The following is a 16,568-nucleotide window of genomic DNA, read 5'->3' as shown; positions in this document are numbered from 1 at the left end:
CGGGGCTTCGGAGTGTGTCGGGCGGGGCAGGGCGAGGGATGGTTGTGGAGCCCCACCCTACCCCCGCCACCCCGCGGCATACTTGAACTAGCTGGGCTGCCCTGGGGAGCAGAGTGACAGACGTCTTCCTCAGTTCCCCAAACTCATCTAGAGTCCTGGCGACCCGCAGAGGCATTGGGGTGGGCTGGGACCGCGGGTTCGGGCCGAGGAAAAGTGCAAGAAGTGAGGCGGCCGCAGAGCAGAAATAGGAGAAGAGAGAGGGGGAGGGAGGAAGGCGAGGGAAGGGGGCGGGGAGTCCTTCCTGGGGCAGGAACCCAGGCCCCCCTTGGCTAAGCAGACCCGAAAAACGATTCTGCAGATGGAAGGAATTAAGTGGGAGGGGGAGGGTCCTTTGGTGATAGTGAGAGGAGGGGGGGAGATGTGTGTGTGAGTATGTGTGTGTATGTGCGCGCGCGCGCGCGCGTGTCTGGGTCTGAGAGGGGAAGGGGAGAGGCAAAGACACATCAGACTAGACGAAAGTAGAAAAGACGAGAGACTGAAACAGATCCGCCGAGAAAGACGACAGACAGACGGTGGACACAGGAGATGTTAGTCTGAGAGAAAGAAGAGTATGTGGAAGCTAAGAAAATAGGGGGAAAAAACAAGTGAAAATGAAATCATTGTAAAGGAGTTGGAAAGAGAGACAGCAGTGAGCCGAAAGCAGAGAGAGCCTGGACATATCAGGCCCGGGGAGCACAGAGCTCCTGCAGAGCTGGGGAGCTGGGCCGGCCACACTCAGTGGGCGGGGACTGCAACGGGACCGCCCATGGGCGGACCCTCCCCGTGCTACCTATGTAGATGAGCTCCTTTTCCCCCCTCTCACCCCGCCCCCGCTACTCTATATTCAATGATACAGCCAATGGAAGGCGAGGATGGTGCCACAAGGGGCGGGGCCTCATAGAACCCCACCCCAGGAGCGGCCGCTGAAGGGGTCAGCACAGAGGCAGATAGCGGATCGCGGGGCGGGGCGGGGCGGGCGGCTCGGAGGGGGCGGGCCCAAAAGTTTCCTGCCCAACTTTCGCTGCCTCCTTCCTCCGCCCGCGCGCGCTGCGGCTGCAGTTGGGGGGAGGCGGCGGCGGCGGCTGCGGGCTGAGCGCGGGGTGCAGGCGATCGCCGTCCAGGCTCAGGCGGCGGCAGTGGGCGCAGGCTCCCCGGTGCCCGCCCCTCCGCTGGAGGGGGGGGCGCGAGCGGGCGGCCGGGGTGGGGGGCGGGGAGCCGGCACCGCCGCCGCAAAATGAGCCTGCTGTCGGCCATCGACACGAGCGCCGCCTCGGTGTACCAGCCGACCCAGCTGCTCAACTGGGTCTACCTGTCGCTGCAGGACACGCACCAGGCGAGCGCCTTCGATGCCTTCCGGCCAGAGCCGCCCGCCGGCGCCGCGCCCCCAGAGCTGGCCTTCGGCAAGGGCCGCCCAGAGCAGCTGGGCTCGCCCTTGCACTCCAGCTATCTCAACAGCTTCTTCCAGCTGCAGCGCGGAGAGGTGGGTGCCCCCGCGCGCCCCCGCCCTCCGGCGACCGCGCAGGGCCTTTTCCTATCTGCCCAGCTCTTCCTGGCTTGGCCCCGGCCCGGCTCCGTATTGCCCGGCCCTGCTTGGCTTGACTTCGCTCAGCTCTGCCAAACTCGCCTCCCGAAGTCCCCGGGGCGCCGGGAGCGCGTCACCTCCCCGCCTGAGCCCGGCCCGGAGTAGCCTGGGGCGGGTGGAGCCCTCCTTCCCTCTCTCCCAGCCTGGGGCGCCCTGCTCCAAGGGGGCTGGGGAAGCCGACCGGGTGGGTGGGTTCCGGATTGTCTCCAGACAGCCGGGGCGCGGCTTGTGCGGGGAGCCCCTTCCAAATGTCCTTCCCACGCCCAACCCCATCCCCCCCTTGGCCACCGCTCGCTGGGACGGAGAGTGTGGATTTGCTCCGAGTTCCTCCGGAGGGCCCTGAAATCTTCTCCTCCGACTTCGGTGGTTTCCGACCTGAAGGGCACTCTGAAGAGCAGTGACTGACCCGCAGAATTTTTCTGCTGTTCTCACGCAGGGACCCCCAAATACACTCTTCAGCCGCTCGCCCTCCCCCAGCCACATAGGAAGTGGTTTTTGAGGGCTTGACCCCACAGACTGTGCTGTCCCCCGCCCTTCCAGCCTGGAAGGAAATGAAAGGGAAATCTCTTGAGCTCCTGGGAGGGGGCTCGATAGGGGGAGAGGTTCCAGCTGCCCAGTGCCTTCTCCAGAAACCTGGGCCGGCTGCCGTTGCAAAGTCTGCCTGTTGGATGGATTCAGTTACAAAGTCAGACGGGCAGCTAGATAAATACCCAGATTGCATCTTTCCCCAGCTAGATAAATACCCAGATTGCCAGGACCTCCCAGTCCCTTGGAGAGCTCTTCAGAGCCTTCCTGGATACCATCCTCTCTCCCTTCAGCTGGATTCCTCCTGGGCCCCACTCTCACTTACTCCTGCCTCATGTGAGAACCGCAGACACCCTCTGTGGCCTTCCCTCACTCTGCTTCTGGCAGCTCTCTCTGCAAAAGTGCAGAGGGAGGGGCCCGGGAAGAGGACCCACGGGAGGGGCACTTGTCTTTTAGACCAGGGCACACTGGTTAGTTTCAGGAGAGTCAGAGTCCCTTACCAGTTTGCGGGAGAAGACCTGTGTATACACCAGTGTGCTGGTGATGAGGTGGGAAAGACAGAGGGTCGCCCTTTGTGACCCCATAATGTGTTTGCCTCTGCCATTATTGACTAGGGAAGACGTGGCCATGTGAACTGCTGGCCTGAGGCCTAGAGATGGGCCGACGGCAGGCCAGCAAAAAGAAGGGATAGTTGACCTGTATTGGACTGTCAGGCATAGCTGGGGGAGATGAATCTGGAAAGCACCCTTTGGTGCCAGGCGACAGCATTCATATTCCAGAACTCTTTGTAAACTGTAAAGCACTCTCTCCACCTGAGGAATTGTTCTTGGCTGGAAATCTTTCTTTCTTACAAGGGACTTTGCCTTCTCTTCGGGGAACTGGCTTCTGTGACCAGGGACTTTGGAGGACAGTGCCTGGGTCTTGTCAGTTGTTTGCTTTCTTACCAAACATTTTTGAGCTCTGTGTGGCCCCCTGGGGATTCCACCAGAGTCCCATGGGGGCCCCAGATTAGAAGACAGATAAGATGATACTGTGTGAATGGTGGGTGATTTCATGGGGATCCTGTAGGAACCCAAAGGCAGAAGGGAGACCATGGTTCACAGATCAAGTGGGGGTCCCTAAGCAGCCTCTGCTAGCTGCTTACCTTGGTGTCCCCATTGAAGGGGCACATTCCTTTGCTAGGGCCAGTGTAGAAGGAGCTGGTAAAGGTTATCTAGAGCAATGGTGGAAAACACTCTCTCATGATCTGACTTTGGAAGAACCCTCATCTCTATCTGGGCTTCAGTTTACCTATCTGTAACATGTAATCTCTGCTGTCCTCCAGGGTGATGTGTGTGGGATTTGAGAGCTGTACAGGAGAAGATATACCTACAGACAGGCTGAGTTGGGAGAGTAAGGAGGGGCTTCTCCTATGTTCATGAGCCAGTGGCTTCCATGCAGGGGCTGGAAGGCTGTGTCTGCTGACTTCTGGAAGACTCTCTTGGCTTCAGACTCACCCGCTCTCACCACCTCCCCCCAACCCGTTTCGCCTCCTAAACCCTCTTGAAGCCCCAGCTGTGCTTCTAGGGACAGGCCTTTCCTGCATCCAGGGCTTAGCTGGTGACCTAATATGGCTCCAAAATAGCAACTGGTTGAGAAGGCAAGAAAAAATACCCCCCACCTGAATGCCACCAAGGGGCTTGTCCGACAGGAAGCAAGTTGTGTGTGGGCCTGCAGGAACTCTGCGAAGGGCCCCAGGGCCCCAGGAGCGTCACCATTCCATGCAGAGCCTGGCAGGCCCAGTGGCAGTGCCTGCGGATGTGACTTGCATGCTGACCACTGACCATGGCCTGTCTGCGCCAGTCCCCGTGCCAAGAGCCCACCCCCTCCTGCACCACCCCCAGGCTGCTCCCACCACAATAGCAGAACACCATGAATGCAGCTGGGGTTTGGGCGGGGGTGGGGGCTGAGGACATGGGGGCACAGAAGCCCATTGTGCCCCTAGAACCTCAGCTCTGGAAGCTGAAGATAAGCCAAGGGTTCTGAGTGGAGCACTGGCTCCGGGAGCAGAGAGGGAGATGGTGGAGTTCATGGGCAAGTTCAGAAACTGGCACCAGGGGGTGGTTGCTTGTGGGGGTTTTCTCGGCTTCTTAGTGTGGTAAGCCTGCCAGGCCAAAGCACACACAGGTACTTGGTGCAGTTCTTAAAAAGGCCTCTGGGTATAGAAACTAGACCCTGTGAATGAACCCCTGTTTCAACCCTGATCTGTGGCAACAACTATTAATGTATGTCTTTGGAGAGAAATTTGTGAGGCCCTTGGCTATGCCCTTCCTCTCTTTCTCCGGGTACCCGAGGAAGGCAGGTCTTAGAGGCAGCTGGGGTTGGTGGCATGAGGGTGGGGGGTCTTCCCTGCCAGGTTTTGTTTGGAATTTAAATTCACAGCAGTGTGGAGGCTGTGGGACTCCACCTGCAGAAAAGTAGAGTTACCCTCATGTTGAGAATTAGTGCTTAAGCACCTCCGAGTGATGCCAAGAGCCCCTCCTGGGTAGCTCCTGCACCCTCTTAGGGAGACAGAGCTGTCCCATTCCAGGTCAGATGTTTAGGGCAGCTGTTTTCTTTTCCTCTTCCTCCAGGGCCAGATGTGGCTTGAAGATGTGGCTCAGCTGTCAAGTGATGCTCTGTGGAGGTTGAGGGGACGGGCTTTGGAGTCAAATACATTTGGGGAACACAGCCTAGTATCCTTCCCTTGGAGACACATACTGCCCACTAACACAGTAAAGGCTCTGAGAAGTCCTGCAGGACAGAGCCTGCTAACCTTTCCTCAACCCGACATTCTTCTGAATACCTCCAAGTTCAGGGCGTGCTCCATCAAAGCAGACCTCTTCCTTGTTGGATATTTTCAACCCGTGGGAGGCTCTTCCTGCAGCTGTTAACCCAGATGCCCTCCTGGGTCCTAGTGCTATCTTCATAGCACCGAGGACACCCTCCTCTTTGCCTCTCTGGTCTCACTGGAGATTTGAGAACAGCAGTAAGGGTCTCATGAGGCTTACCAGACAGGGCTTCAGGCTCCTACACACATGAGGCTGTTAGAAACCTTTGAGGGGGTAACCTCAGTGTCCTGATTTAAAAGGTCCTAGGTATTGACACCCACTCCCGATACTCTTGCCTGGAAAATCCCATGGATGGAGGAGCCTAGTAGGCTGCAGTCCATGGGGTTGCTAAGAGTCGGACACGACTGAGCGACTTCACTTTCACCTTTCACTTTCATGCATTGGAGCAGGACATGGCAACCCACTCCAGTGTACTTGCCTGGAGAATCCCATGGACGGGGGAGCCTGGTGGGCTTCCGTCTATGGGGTCGCACAGAGTCGGACAGAACTGAAGCGACTTAGCAGCAGCAGCAGGTATTGACAGTCTTCTGAAGGTTTGGATATATCACTTTTGCTGTCCGTTCGTGCATCTGAGCCGAGGGGCTGCCCGACTGGCATGGATGTGTAGAACAAAGCCACCTATTTGTTGAAGGTGGGAGTTTGCCTAACGGGTTGAATGGGCTTCAGGAGCTGAGGTTTGTTCCCAGCAGCCTTTGTGGTCTGTGTGAAGTGGTGGGGGGCAGCCCCAGGGCCTGGGAGGAACAGCCGTTCCAGCCCAGCTGGGAGCTTGGGAAGCTGCCCGGCTCCCTCTGGCCAGCCCTGGAAAGCTGAGCTCTGACTCAGACAAGGGAGACCGTCGTTCGAGGGCCTGTTGGCCGAGATGGCGTGACCCTCCCTCCGTCAGATTCAGTTGACAGGGCGGGCCTAGACTCGGAGGGAGACCACACCTCATGGACCTTCTGAGTCAGGTGGAAGGGAGGAAAGCAGGCAGCATTAGTAATAGGGAATTAGCAGTGACAGAAAGTCAGGCGCGGTCAGCACCAAGAGAAAGACTCTGCGGAGAAGCGTCCCTTACTTTGGGAGGTGGTGCTTTATTCTAGGCATCTTTTCTTCATGGCCCCATTTTACAGAAGAGAAAATAGAGGCCTGATTAGTAACTCAGCAAGTCAGTGGCAGAGCTCGACCTAGAAGTCTCCTGCATCCTGACTACAGCTGTCCCATTGGCTTGCCTTGCTGGTGCGGGTGGCATTCACCTGGATCGTGCCCTGGGTGCCAGTATGGGGCATGCATTAACCAGGGTGCTCTGTCAGGCTTCAGTGCCTCACTTGCTTTGTCCCCAATCCCAAACCTTCTGAGGAGTGGCAGGCATTGCTCATGGGTCCTGGGTTTTCTGTCATGTCCTTGCTCCAGCCTGGGACTCTGTGGGGCATGAGTCCAAGGGTGGCCTGGCTTGGGGGAGGCAGAGGAGGTGGACACCGAGGACTTCCTAGCACTCCTGTCCCGTAGCACCCACTGGGTGCAGCATCTCCATTATGCACATGGGGAAACTAAGGCTCTTCAAGAGGAGGAAGATAAAGTCAGGGAATCAGTTGAGGATCAGGGCTCCAGGGTGTGTCTCAGGGTGCTTGGTCTCTTGTGTGTATGTGTGGGGGTGGTGGTGGCTGTGATGTATAATTTTTATCCCGCCCTCCTCTGGCCATGTAGATTCACTTGAGGTTTCTGAAAACACTAAGCACCAAGCTTTCACTCTAAGCTTTTGCACTTGCTGTTGCTTCTACTGCTTCTAATGCTGCAGACTGTCCTTGTATAACTGACAGATTCCAACTTACTTCTTTATGGCCCCAGAGGATGTCTCTTCTCTGAAGGCTTTACCTGAATACCATGGGGAACACACCTCCCTCCTTCCATGTCCCATGACAGAGAAATGGTGCATGCTTCTGGTAAAGCATGTCTGAACAGTCGGTATTGCTGTCAGCACTCTGAGAATAGGAATCCTGTCATATTTCACTTGGTAATCCCAGCATCCGATGCCTGGTCAGTGTCTGGGACAGACTAGGTGCTCAGTTGACATTCGCTAGGTGGATGGGTGGATGGATGACTTGGACTCTCTCCTCCTCTTCCTTCCCCAGACTTGTGACTAGGGAACACTTTCCTCAGCCTCTTAGCCTTTTGTTTTATCTCACAGAAGAAGTGTTTATGAATTGCTTGATAAATTTTAAAGAGCTGATGTGGGAGTCATGAAACCCCATGCCTAGAGGTGTCCCAGCAGAAGTTTAGGTGTGTGAAGTGTTCTTGACCTTCTTTGGCTGTGGGCCTCTTTGAGAATCTGAAAGCAGCTCAAGTTCCTCTCCTCAGTGCAATGCACACAGCACACCTGTCCATGCACACACAACTTGCATTTGCACATGATTTCAGGGGGATCATGTGGACAGTGGACCTCAAATCCAGGCCCCTTGCTGTAGAGGCTGCAAGCCTTGGTGGTGCCCCAGACTGTCTAACTATTAGGGACCGTCTAGTCCTCGGATTCTCAGATCCATGCTTTCTGCTTTCATTCAATGCATTTGGTCTAGAAGCAAGAGCCAGTGCCTATGCTTGAGCTGGGGAGCTGGGAAGCAGGCACGTAGCTATGAAATGTGAACCCCTGCCAGGTGAGTGGTGACCTGCAGGGGAACAGGAGAGACTAAGTGGGGAGGGGGACCCTCCCCTGGGTCTGTTCCACTCCATCTTGCTGTCACTGTGCTTCTCCATCCCTTGGTCCTTTCTTTTCCCATTTCTCTTTCCCAACTCCCCTTACCAAGAAGAACACAGCCTTCTTATTGAAATCTGAATCTCCCATCAAGTTCTGGCTGTATCCAGGGGGCTGTGTTTTGTACACCCCCGGTGAATGGACTTCCAGGAGGCAATGGTGCCCTTAGGGGGTCCTGAGTAGAGGGTTGCTGCATCTGTCCTGGTCAGCACTGCTGCATTCTTGGCCCACAGGTCATCTTCAGACCTTGGAAATAGGAGCAGAACTGGGGTCTAACCACAGCTGGGGAAACCCTTGGTCTGACTTCACTTTCCCATTGGCCCACTCCATCCTTGGCCATGGCTGTCTCCTATCCCTGAGCCCAGCCCATATCCACCCCTGCTTTTTGTATAGAATGTATGTGTGTATGTGAGCATGTGTATGTATCTGACCCCAGGGGCTGGAGCCCCAGATAGACCCTAGGGGTGAAAAAGTGCAGATCTCCTTGGAGAAGGGGTGGAGTCATTTGTGAGATGAATGGTTTCTTGTTCCAAAGAGAGGAGTGTGGGCGTGCATGTGTGTGCATGTCTGTGTGTGTGTATAGCAGTGTGGACAGGGATGGCTTTGGGGATAAGGAAGCGGTTGTTCAGCTGCTGGAAGAATGGAAGAACCCCCACGGAGCTGGGACCTAGGAGCAGAGGATTCCTCCTCTCAGGCCTTCTCAGGCCCCGGGGGCAGCAGACTCCGCATTTGCTCTGCACAGAGCTTACCTGTGGTGCTGTGCCCACCTCTGCCAGCTGTCCCCTCTTCTCTTCTTGCACCCATCTTGTCTTCTTCTTGGCTGCCCTCAGAAGCTCCTGCCCACCTGCCTCAACTCCTGCCTGCCTCTCCCACTGTGCCCTCTTTCTGTCCTGGGGATGGTGGCCAAAAGGAAGCACACTTGGTCAGGTTGACTTGGGCTTGAAAATCTCTCCTTGTGTACCCTCAGCAGAACCACAAACCCTGGGGCCCGAGCCCCTCACACAACCCAGAGAAGCTGGTACTCTGTCTTACCAGGCCTGAGGGGCTTGGCAGTGTGGAGTCACAGGGCCTCTGTGCCAAGGAGGGTGGTCCTTGCCAGGTGGCTCCCCTTCCTGTAGGGGAAGACAAGCCTTGGAGGCCATTCAGGAGCTGAAATGTAAAACAGGCCAGCAGATCGGGCTGCAAAGCTCCTCTCAGACACGTGCTGCTTGTGTTTCCTTGGGAAGTTACTCAGCCTCGTTGAGCCTCAGTTCCCAGTTCTATAAACCGGCCAGACAAGGCCCATCCGAACAGTGTTCTTGGCAGGTATGAGTCTAAGAAAGGGAAAGGATCCAGTCGAGTATGTGACACAAGTGGGCTCGGAATAAACCGTAGTTCTTCCCATCTAACTTTCCCCAACAGTCGAGCCAGAACCTTGGAGAAGTTCCAGCCATGGACAGGAATCTGATGCTTTGTTCCCTGCATGTGGCTTAAGGATCCCACACTTCCTGCTTGCTGCTGGGGTCACTGACCCGGGGAGGAAGGAGGTGGTCTCCTCCCCAAGGCTGTTCATTTGGGCCTAGATGACCCAGAGCCATACTCTAGTGGGGCTGCCCTCACCCCTCAGCCAGAGCAGCAAACTGGGGTGAGAGCACCCTCCGACTTAGTCCATGGGAACTCAGAGACCCTGAGCTAAATCCTTCAAGGTATTAGAGCATCCATACCCCCATCTGTCAAATGGAGCCCTCTTCCTGCCTGTGACTGTCTATATGCAGGACTATCAGGGGCTTAAAGAGCACTGGAGTCTGGTCTCTGGGGCAGTGGAAGATAGTAGAATCTTTGCCTTTGGGGATGTTCTGCCCTATGGAGAGATGAAGAGGTATCTCTGTATAAAGAGATGAGAGACAGACTTCAGAGCTCCTTCAGGCCAGGGCAGGGGAGTCCGCATCCCAGCCCGCAGCACAAGGCTATGGTCAGGAGGCCTGGAAGGTCTCTGGAGGGGGCTGGGCCTCTGTAGCCAGTGGGACCTCAGGAGCACCTGAACCGGTGGTTTTCACACTGTCACTTGGAGCCCAGGCCTGAGCAAGAAGAAGGGGTGGTTTCTTGGCCATATCACTGGAGTCAGAACCAGGTCAAGAACCAGATCCTGGAGGGTTTGGATCCAGGGTGGGCATCCCAGGGGTGGACAGCAAGTGCAGGCCTGGAGGGAGAAAAGCAGTGGCCAGTGGGACACCGAGGGGAGTAGCCTCGCTGTTGTAGAATTAGGGGCTGACTGATGAAGGGAAGCCCTGCCCAGCCTTGCCCTCCAGCCATGAGCGGCAGGACTTGGGAGAGGTGGTGCCTTGTGAATGAAGTGCCCTCTTGTGTACCATGCTCTGGGGACATCTTTCAGTACCTGAGTGTCTGGACCTTAAAAAAGCAGGCCTGCAGAGATCCTAAAGTTTGCCCTCCTTCCTTGCTCCCTGTTACATGTGGGGAATCCAGAAGCCCGGGACCCAGCTCCACGGGCAGAGGGGAGGGAGCTCTGCATGTCCTGGCCTCTGCTCCAATCAGTCCCCACAGGCCATGGAAACGGCTGAGAGACCGGCTCGCCTTTTACCTCCATGGGCCGAGCTCCTCAGGGCTTCAGAGAGGAAACAGCTTGCCGCCCCACCCGCCCCTCCAGCCAGCCGGCAAGCAGAACTCCTGGCCCTTAGGCCTGGCTGCGTGCCCTGGTCTGTGCCCCTGGCCTCACTTTCTCTATCGTGACTTCAGAATGAGGTTGGGTCGGCTGGCTGCTCCTTCCTTTCGTCTTTTCCTGGTGTCGTCTTGAATTGGGACTGGGGAAGGCCGTTGGAGCAGCTGTGAGGGCCAGGCCAGTGTACACTGGATGGGGAGAGGCAGCGGGGAGGGGAGCCCTGGCCCCGCTCCTCTGACCCACAGCTGCCTGTGTGACCCTCCTGAGGGACAAAGCCATGACCTTCCTGAGGCGGTGGGAGGGGTGTCAAGCTGCCAGGGGGAGGACAGCCTACTCAGAGGCCTCTGCCTGCCCAGGGATACCCACGGGGCTGCCCGTGGGCAGGGGTGTGTGGCCACAAGATGGGGGAGAGGTTTTTCAGGGTATAATTAGTGCAGTTTCTGGCACCCACCAAACTTCCCCTTCCTCTTGACAATTTGCTGCCAAAACAGCCCTGATTCCTGTGGACTTGCTTAAATCTTATCCAGAAAAAAAAAAGAAAAGAAAAAAAAAAAAGAAAAAAGGAAAGAAAGAAAAAAAAATAATAAGAGGGTTGTTATTTGTGAAATTGCATTTCCCAGTCATGAGAATGAGTCACACCATTTGGAACTTCAAGTCTCTTGTTTGGATGAACTTTTCTCTGGGAGGCTGGGGCGACACTGCCCTCCCCCAGACCAGTTTGGATGGGGAGAGGCCCAGAGACAAGCTAAGGAGAAACCTTGATGGTTGGAAAGTCCCAAGGTTGGTGCTCCCAAGGCCAGGTAGGGCTAGGAAGGTTGTACCTTCCATGGGAGATTGAAAAATGCTGACTTGGGCTTAGGGGTAAAGGGGGTGTGGCGAGTTAGTGTTTAATGGGGACAGAGTTTCAGTTTGGAATGACGAAAGATTTCTGGAGATGGATGGTGGTGATGTTTGCCCTATAAATAATGTGAATGTGCTTAGTGCCGTTGAGCTGCACGCTTAAACATCGTTAAAAGGATAGGTTTTTACGTAATGTATATTCTACCACAGTGAAGCAAAGCAGATTCTGGGCCTTCAGTCCCTGGTGGCTGCTTTGATAGGTCTCAGGTGGGACCCAGAAAAACTGTATTGGTTAAAAGTTTCCCGGGTCATTCAAAGAAGTTTGAACACACTGATCTAATCTGTAAAATGGGGACAGTGACTCATAGAGCTGTGGTGAGCATTAGTTATCTTAACACACGTAAAGCTTCCAGCGCCAGGGACATTGAAGTGCTCAGTTTGTGTGACTAATATCATCTAATCCCACTTCCGCTGGGACTCTCCCCACATCCCTTAAGGTTGTCCTGTCTTGGTTCGTGTACCGCTCCCCCAAAGGACCCTCTGCCTTTCAGGGAGCTGGAAAGTTGCCCTCAGACTGGATGCAGGTTCGTGTGGGATCTTCCACAGTGGCCCTGTGCAGTGGTAGAGCAGAGATTTGTGACCCCATGAATTATATTCCGTGGAATTCTCCAGGCCAGAACACTAGAGTGGGTAGCCTTTCCCTTCTCCAGGGGATCTTCCCAACCCTGGGATTGAACCCAGGTCTCCCGCATGGCAGGTGGATTCTTTGCCAGCTGAGCCACCAGGGAAGCCCAAGATGTCATCAGGAGCCTTTAAGTTCAGTGCAGAGTCACTGAGGACTGACTGTGTGTTGGGCCTGAGCTGCCCTGGTTGTCGTGTCTCTGTCTTTCCTTCCAGATCCCAGAGAGAAAAGAGGCCCAGAGAGGGGAAGGGCTGGGCCAGGGTCGAAGAGCAGGGTGTCCAGAGAGCCAAGAAGAGTGAGGGCTGTGTCCTCCAGGGAAGTGCCGGACCTCCAGAGGCATACATGTGTGAGGTGTGGGCTCCGTCCTGGCTGGAGGAGGGGTGTCTTGACTCCCTGGGACGAGCTCTCAGCTTACTCCCCTCCCTTCCTACACTGAGGGGATCCAGAAGAACTGTCCCCACTGGTGTGCGCAAGAACTGGAGCCTAGTAAGCCTGAGCCCCGTGCCCAGGTTTGCCATCAGCCCCTGGGGAAGCTACCTCTTTCTAGCCTTGGCCTGGCCCTGGGAGAAGGGTCTCACGGCCATTCCCTGCCAGCCTCACAGCAGGCCCCACCTTTGCTGAATTCCAGTGTGCCTGGCCGCCCAGAGCCCGTGACTCCTATAAATAGAGGCTGTATACACCAGGAGGGGGCCTGGGCCGCGTCTGCTTTGAAGCCAGGCAAGACATCTGGTTCCTGTCAACTGGAGGTGGGAGAGGTGAGAGAGGTGGGCCGTTTCCTCCCCGGGCTTCCAGAGAGCTGGCCCAGGCTGGGCTGAGGACTCCCCGGACACACCGTGCACAAGCTCGGGCTGCAGGAGACCAGGCAAAGTGCCGAACGTCAGTCTCCTCTTCTGAACAGTGGAAACGAGACTGCGAGCTGATCACCCCACCAGCACACGGCAGAGTTCGGGCTCTAGCAGGTGGCTTTCTGCTGCTTGTCTTACCTCCTGGCAGTGTGTAAAGAACTAATGATCACCATCATCACCATCATCCTATACTGAGCACTTCCCCAGTGCCAGGCAGGAAATAAAGGGTTATGTGTGCCTCCTAGAAACCCTTGGAGGTAGCTGTCATCAATCCTGTTTACTGGATGGGGTCACTGGGGTCCCGAGTGGTTCACTGGCTTGTCCATGGATGCACAACTCGAGTTGGGATTTGAACATGGGTTCCAGGAAGCCAGAGCCCACAGGTGACTAAATAGTCGGTATGAAACTAGGAATAAAACCACCATATGACCCAGCAATCCCACTCCTAGGCATATACCCTGAGGAAACGAAAACTGAAAAAGACACACATATCCCAGTGTTCATTGCAGCACTATTTGCAATAGCTAGAACATGGAAGCAACCTAGATGTCCATCGACAGATGAATGGATAAAGAAGTGGTGGTACATATACATGTTGGAATACTACTCAGCCATAAAAAGGAACACATTTGAGTCAGTTCTAATGAGGTGGACGAACCTAGAACCTATTATACAGAGTGAAGTAAGTCAGAAAGAGAAAGATAAATATCGTATTCTAACGCATATATACGGAATCTAGAAAAATGGTACTGAAGAATTTATTTGCAGGGCAGCAATGGAGAAACAGACATAGAGAACAGACTTATGGCCATGGGGAGAGGGGAGGAGACGGGGTGAGATGTATGGAAAGAGTAACATGGAAACTTACATTACCATATGTAAAATAGATAGCCAATGGGAATTTGCTGTATGGCTCAGGAAACTCAAACAGGGGCTCTGTATCAACCTGGAGGGGTGGCATGGGGAGGGAGACGGGAAGGAGGTTCAGAAGGGAGGGGATATATGTATACCTATGGCTGATTCGTGTTGAGATTTGATGGAAAGCAACAAAATTCTGTAAAGCAATTATCCTTCAATAAAAAATAGAAAAGATCAGGGAAGGCAAAAAAAAAAAAAAAGCAATCGGTATGAATTTGTGTGTGTGTGTCCGAGCCTGTGGAAGTGCCCACGAGGCCATGGCTGCACTGGTGGCCAGGCCTGCAGCGTGCTCACAGCCTCTGTCCCCCCCAGGCACTGAGCAGCAGCGTGTACAAGAGCGCCTCACCCTACGGCTCCCTCAACAACATCGCTGACGGCCTCAGCTCCCTCACGGAGCATTTCTCCGACCTGACCCTGGCCTCCGAGACCCGCAAGCCCAGCAAGCGGCCCCCACCCAACTACCTGTGCCACCTGTGCTTCAACAAAGGACACTACATCAAGGACTGCCCCCAGGTAAGGCAGCCCGGCCCCGGCGGCGGCTCAGGGCCCTGGCTGGCCTGTGGACCAGCCTCCGTGGGCGGAGGAGGCGAAACAGCTCGCCGGGGCCCCTTCCTCCAGCACCTCGCCCCGTGATCACTGGCTGCCACTTCTTTGTCCCCTCTGGTTTTCCTGAGGCAGGCTAGCTGGTGTGGATGGGACAGAGCCCCAGCTTGGGCCTGCACTGGCCAGTCAGCAGTCTGGGAGAGGCACCCCAGAGTGAGATTCTGAGCCTTCGAGTCTCCCCTCACCCCACCCCAGTCTTCCTGCCAAGGTGGGTCCTGTTACCATCGGGCAGGAGGAGCCAACGGCTTCCTCACGGCTCTCCTGAGAGCCCATCACCTCCCACTCACAGGGAAGGAATGTGGGCTCCTGGCCAGGAACCCAGATGTGCGCCCCCTCCCCCAGACCCCACCTCTGCCTGCTCTGCAGCCTGCAGCCTGTGAAGGGGAGGGGTGCCCCCAGGATAGGTCTGGGTGAAAGCCTCAGGCAGGGGCTTCCCAGGTGGCTCAGTGGTAAAGAATCTGCCTGCATTGCAGGAGACGCAGGAGACACTGGTTCGATCCCTGGGTCAGGAAGATCCTCTGGAGGAGGAAATGGCAACCCACTGCAGTATTCTTGCAGGGAAAATCCCATGGACAGAGAATCCCATGGGACAGATGGACAAAATCCCACGGGCTACAGTCCGTGGGGTCACAGAGAGTCGGATGCAATTGAGCACGCACACACGAAGGCCTCAGGCATGGGGGGCTGGGCATTGCTCCCTTGGGGTGGGAAAGGGGTCAGGAACAGCTCCCATCTCTCCCCTAGTGTTTCGCTGCAACAAGGTGAGGCTCTGGGGGCAGACCCCACTCACTGGATGACCCCTGACTCTGACAGATGTGGTTTTGGAATCCTGGGGAGAGAGGTTAACAGTTGTGTTACATACAGTATGAGATTATCAGCGATTTTTTTTCCTATTATTTTTTTGTACTTTCCACTGTTTTTATAGCATGGTACTACTTTTATTTTATACGTGTAATGGAAATGGAATCCTGGAAACTCAGAAAATCCGTGTAGTCTTGCCCTCCAGATGTTGGCAGCTGAGGGTGTGGCCAGGCAGGGCTGGGTCCCTCCAAGACCAGTGGGGGGTCTGAGATGCCAGTCACCACTCTTCTCAGGAATGGCCACGCCATGCTTTGGGTCCCTGCTCCTTCAAGTACAGCCAGCCATCTCCACATCAGTGTCACCCCAGAGCTTGTTAGAAATGCAGAACCTCAAACCCAACCCAGAACTATGATCCTTGGTGATTCAGCTGGTGATCTCAGCCTCCCCCCGCCCCTGGCCAAGAGAGGCCCACCCACCCTGAACCCACTGCTGGCTGCCCTCCAGATCCACACTCCCTGGGCAGATGTGTGCAGTGAGCAAGGGACCCTTGGCATGAGGGCGCCCTGGCAGAGTTAGGCCCCTAGCCCCCAGGGTTCTAGGTATGGGACGAGAGGCCAGCAGGTGGCTGAGGATCTGGTTGGTGCTCACAGATGTGCCTGGGCCCACCCAGTGAGCAGCCCCCCATGCCTTCCCTGACTGAGCCCCCCACGCCACCCCACACACAGGGCCTGTCTGCTCTCAGTCACCCTGCCTCCAGGGTGGAGCAGGACTCCACCCTGTTTAAGGAGGAGATGGACACTGTGCTAAGTGCTCTCCAAGCATTTCCTTTAACACTCACATCTGCCCAGTGTGCTGAGTGCTTTTAATAACCTCCTGTTATGGGTGCATGGGTGCACCTCCTCAGAGCCCCCTGAGAGTGTCTACTGGGTGAGCAGCCTGGGAAAGCTTCCAGGAGAGGGGCTTGAGTGGGGCTGGCAGGTTGATGAGTGAGAGGTGACCAGTATCCAAAGGCAACGGACAATGAATCCAAGGCAGAGGGACAGTGAAGAGGTGTGTGTGTGTGACTTTTGTGCACGCGCTGCTCTTTCCCAGATGAGGCCAGAGTCCTGCCAACGTGCAGATAGAGGGTGCCTCTCCTCAGTACCTCTTGCTTCCTAGCAGGGTGCTGTATGTTACACAGTGTGCTCACTAATCTTGTGCAGGGCTCTCAACTCTGTGGCCAAGTAGGGATAATAGCCCCATTTTACAGCTGAAGAAACAGAGTCTCAGGAGAGGACACCCGCAGATAGGGCTGAACCTGCTCTTGGGGCCTCGGTGCTCTCTGCTCCCTTGAGCATCTGTGCTGCGCCAAGCTGAGAAGCCATAGCCTGTGGAGCCTCACGTTCTCCTTAGAGGCCCTTTTCTAGCTCCGTCTCAAACCTGACTCTGTCTAGGATGCCTGCAGGCCCGAGGACCTCCCTTTACTCTTCACAAGGGTCACCA

General features: G+C 55.6%; 1 protein-coding gene across 2 annotated transcripts in view; it reads left to right on the top strand.

Annotated features, from left to right (window-relative positions):
- The first annotated feature begins 1,125 nt into the window (after nucleotides 1-1,125).
- The window catches only part of ZCCHC24 (zinc finger CCHC-type containing 24), a 65,236-nt gene continuing 49,793 nt past the window's right edge, over nucleotides 1,126-16,568 (top strand). Inside the window, exons 1-2 of one of the 2 annotated variants that reach the window (XM_027531011.1) lie at nucleotides 1,126-1,519; nucleotides 13,995-14,195. In XM_027531011.1, coding sequence (XP_027386812.1) covers nucleotides 1,274-1,519; nucleotides 13,995-14,195 — 447 coding nt within the window. In that variant the 5' untranslated portion in view covers nucleotides 1,126-1,273. Of the gene's footprint in view, nucleotides 1,520-12,003; nucleotides 12,271-13,994; nucleotides 14,196-16,568 lie in introns of those variants that run through there. The other variant, XM_027531012.1, reaches the window with a different exon arrangement.

The sequence above is a fragment of the Bos indicus x Bos taurus genome, chromosome 28 (assembly GCF_003369695.1).
Source record: "Bos indicus x Bos taurus breed Angus x Brahman F1 hybrid chromosome 28, Bos_hybrid_MaternalHap_v2.0, whole genome shotgun sequence".
In the NCBI taxonomy this organism is placed as follows: domain Eukaryota; kingdom Metazoa; phylum Chordata; class Mammalia; order Artiodactyla; family Bovidae; genus Bos; species Bos indicus x Bos taurus.
The sequence above is the reverse complement of the archived record's forward strand: the minus strand, read 5'-3'. Positions and strand labels throughout refer to the sequence as shown.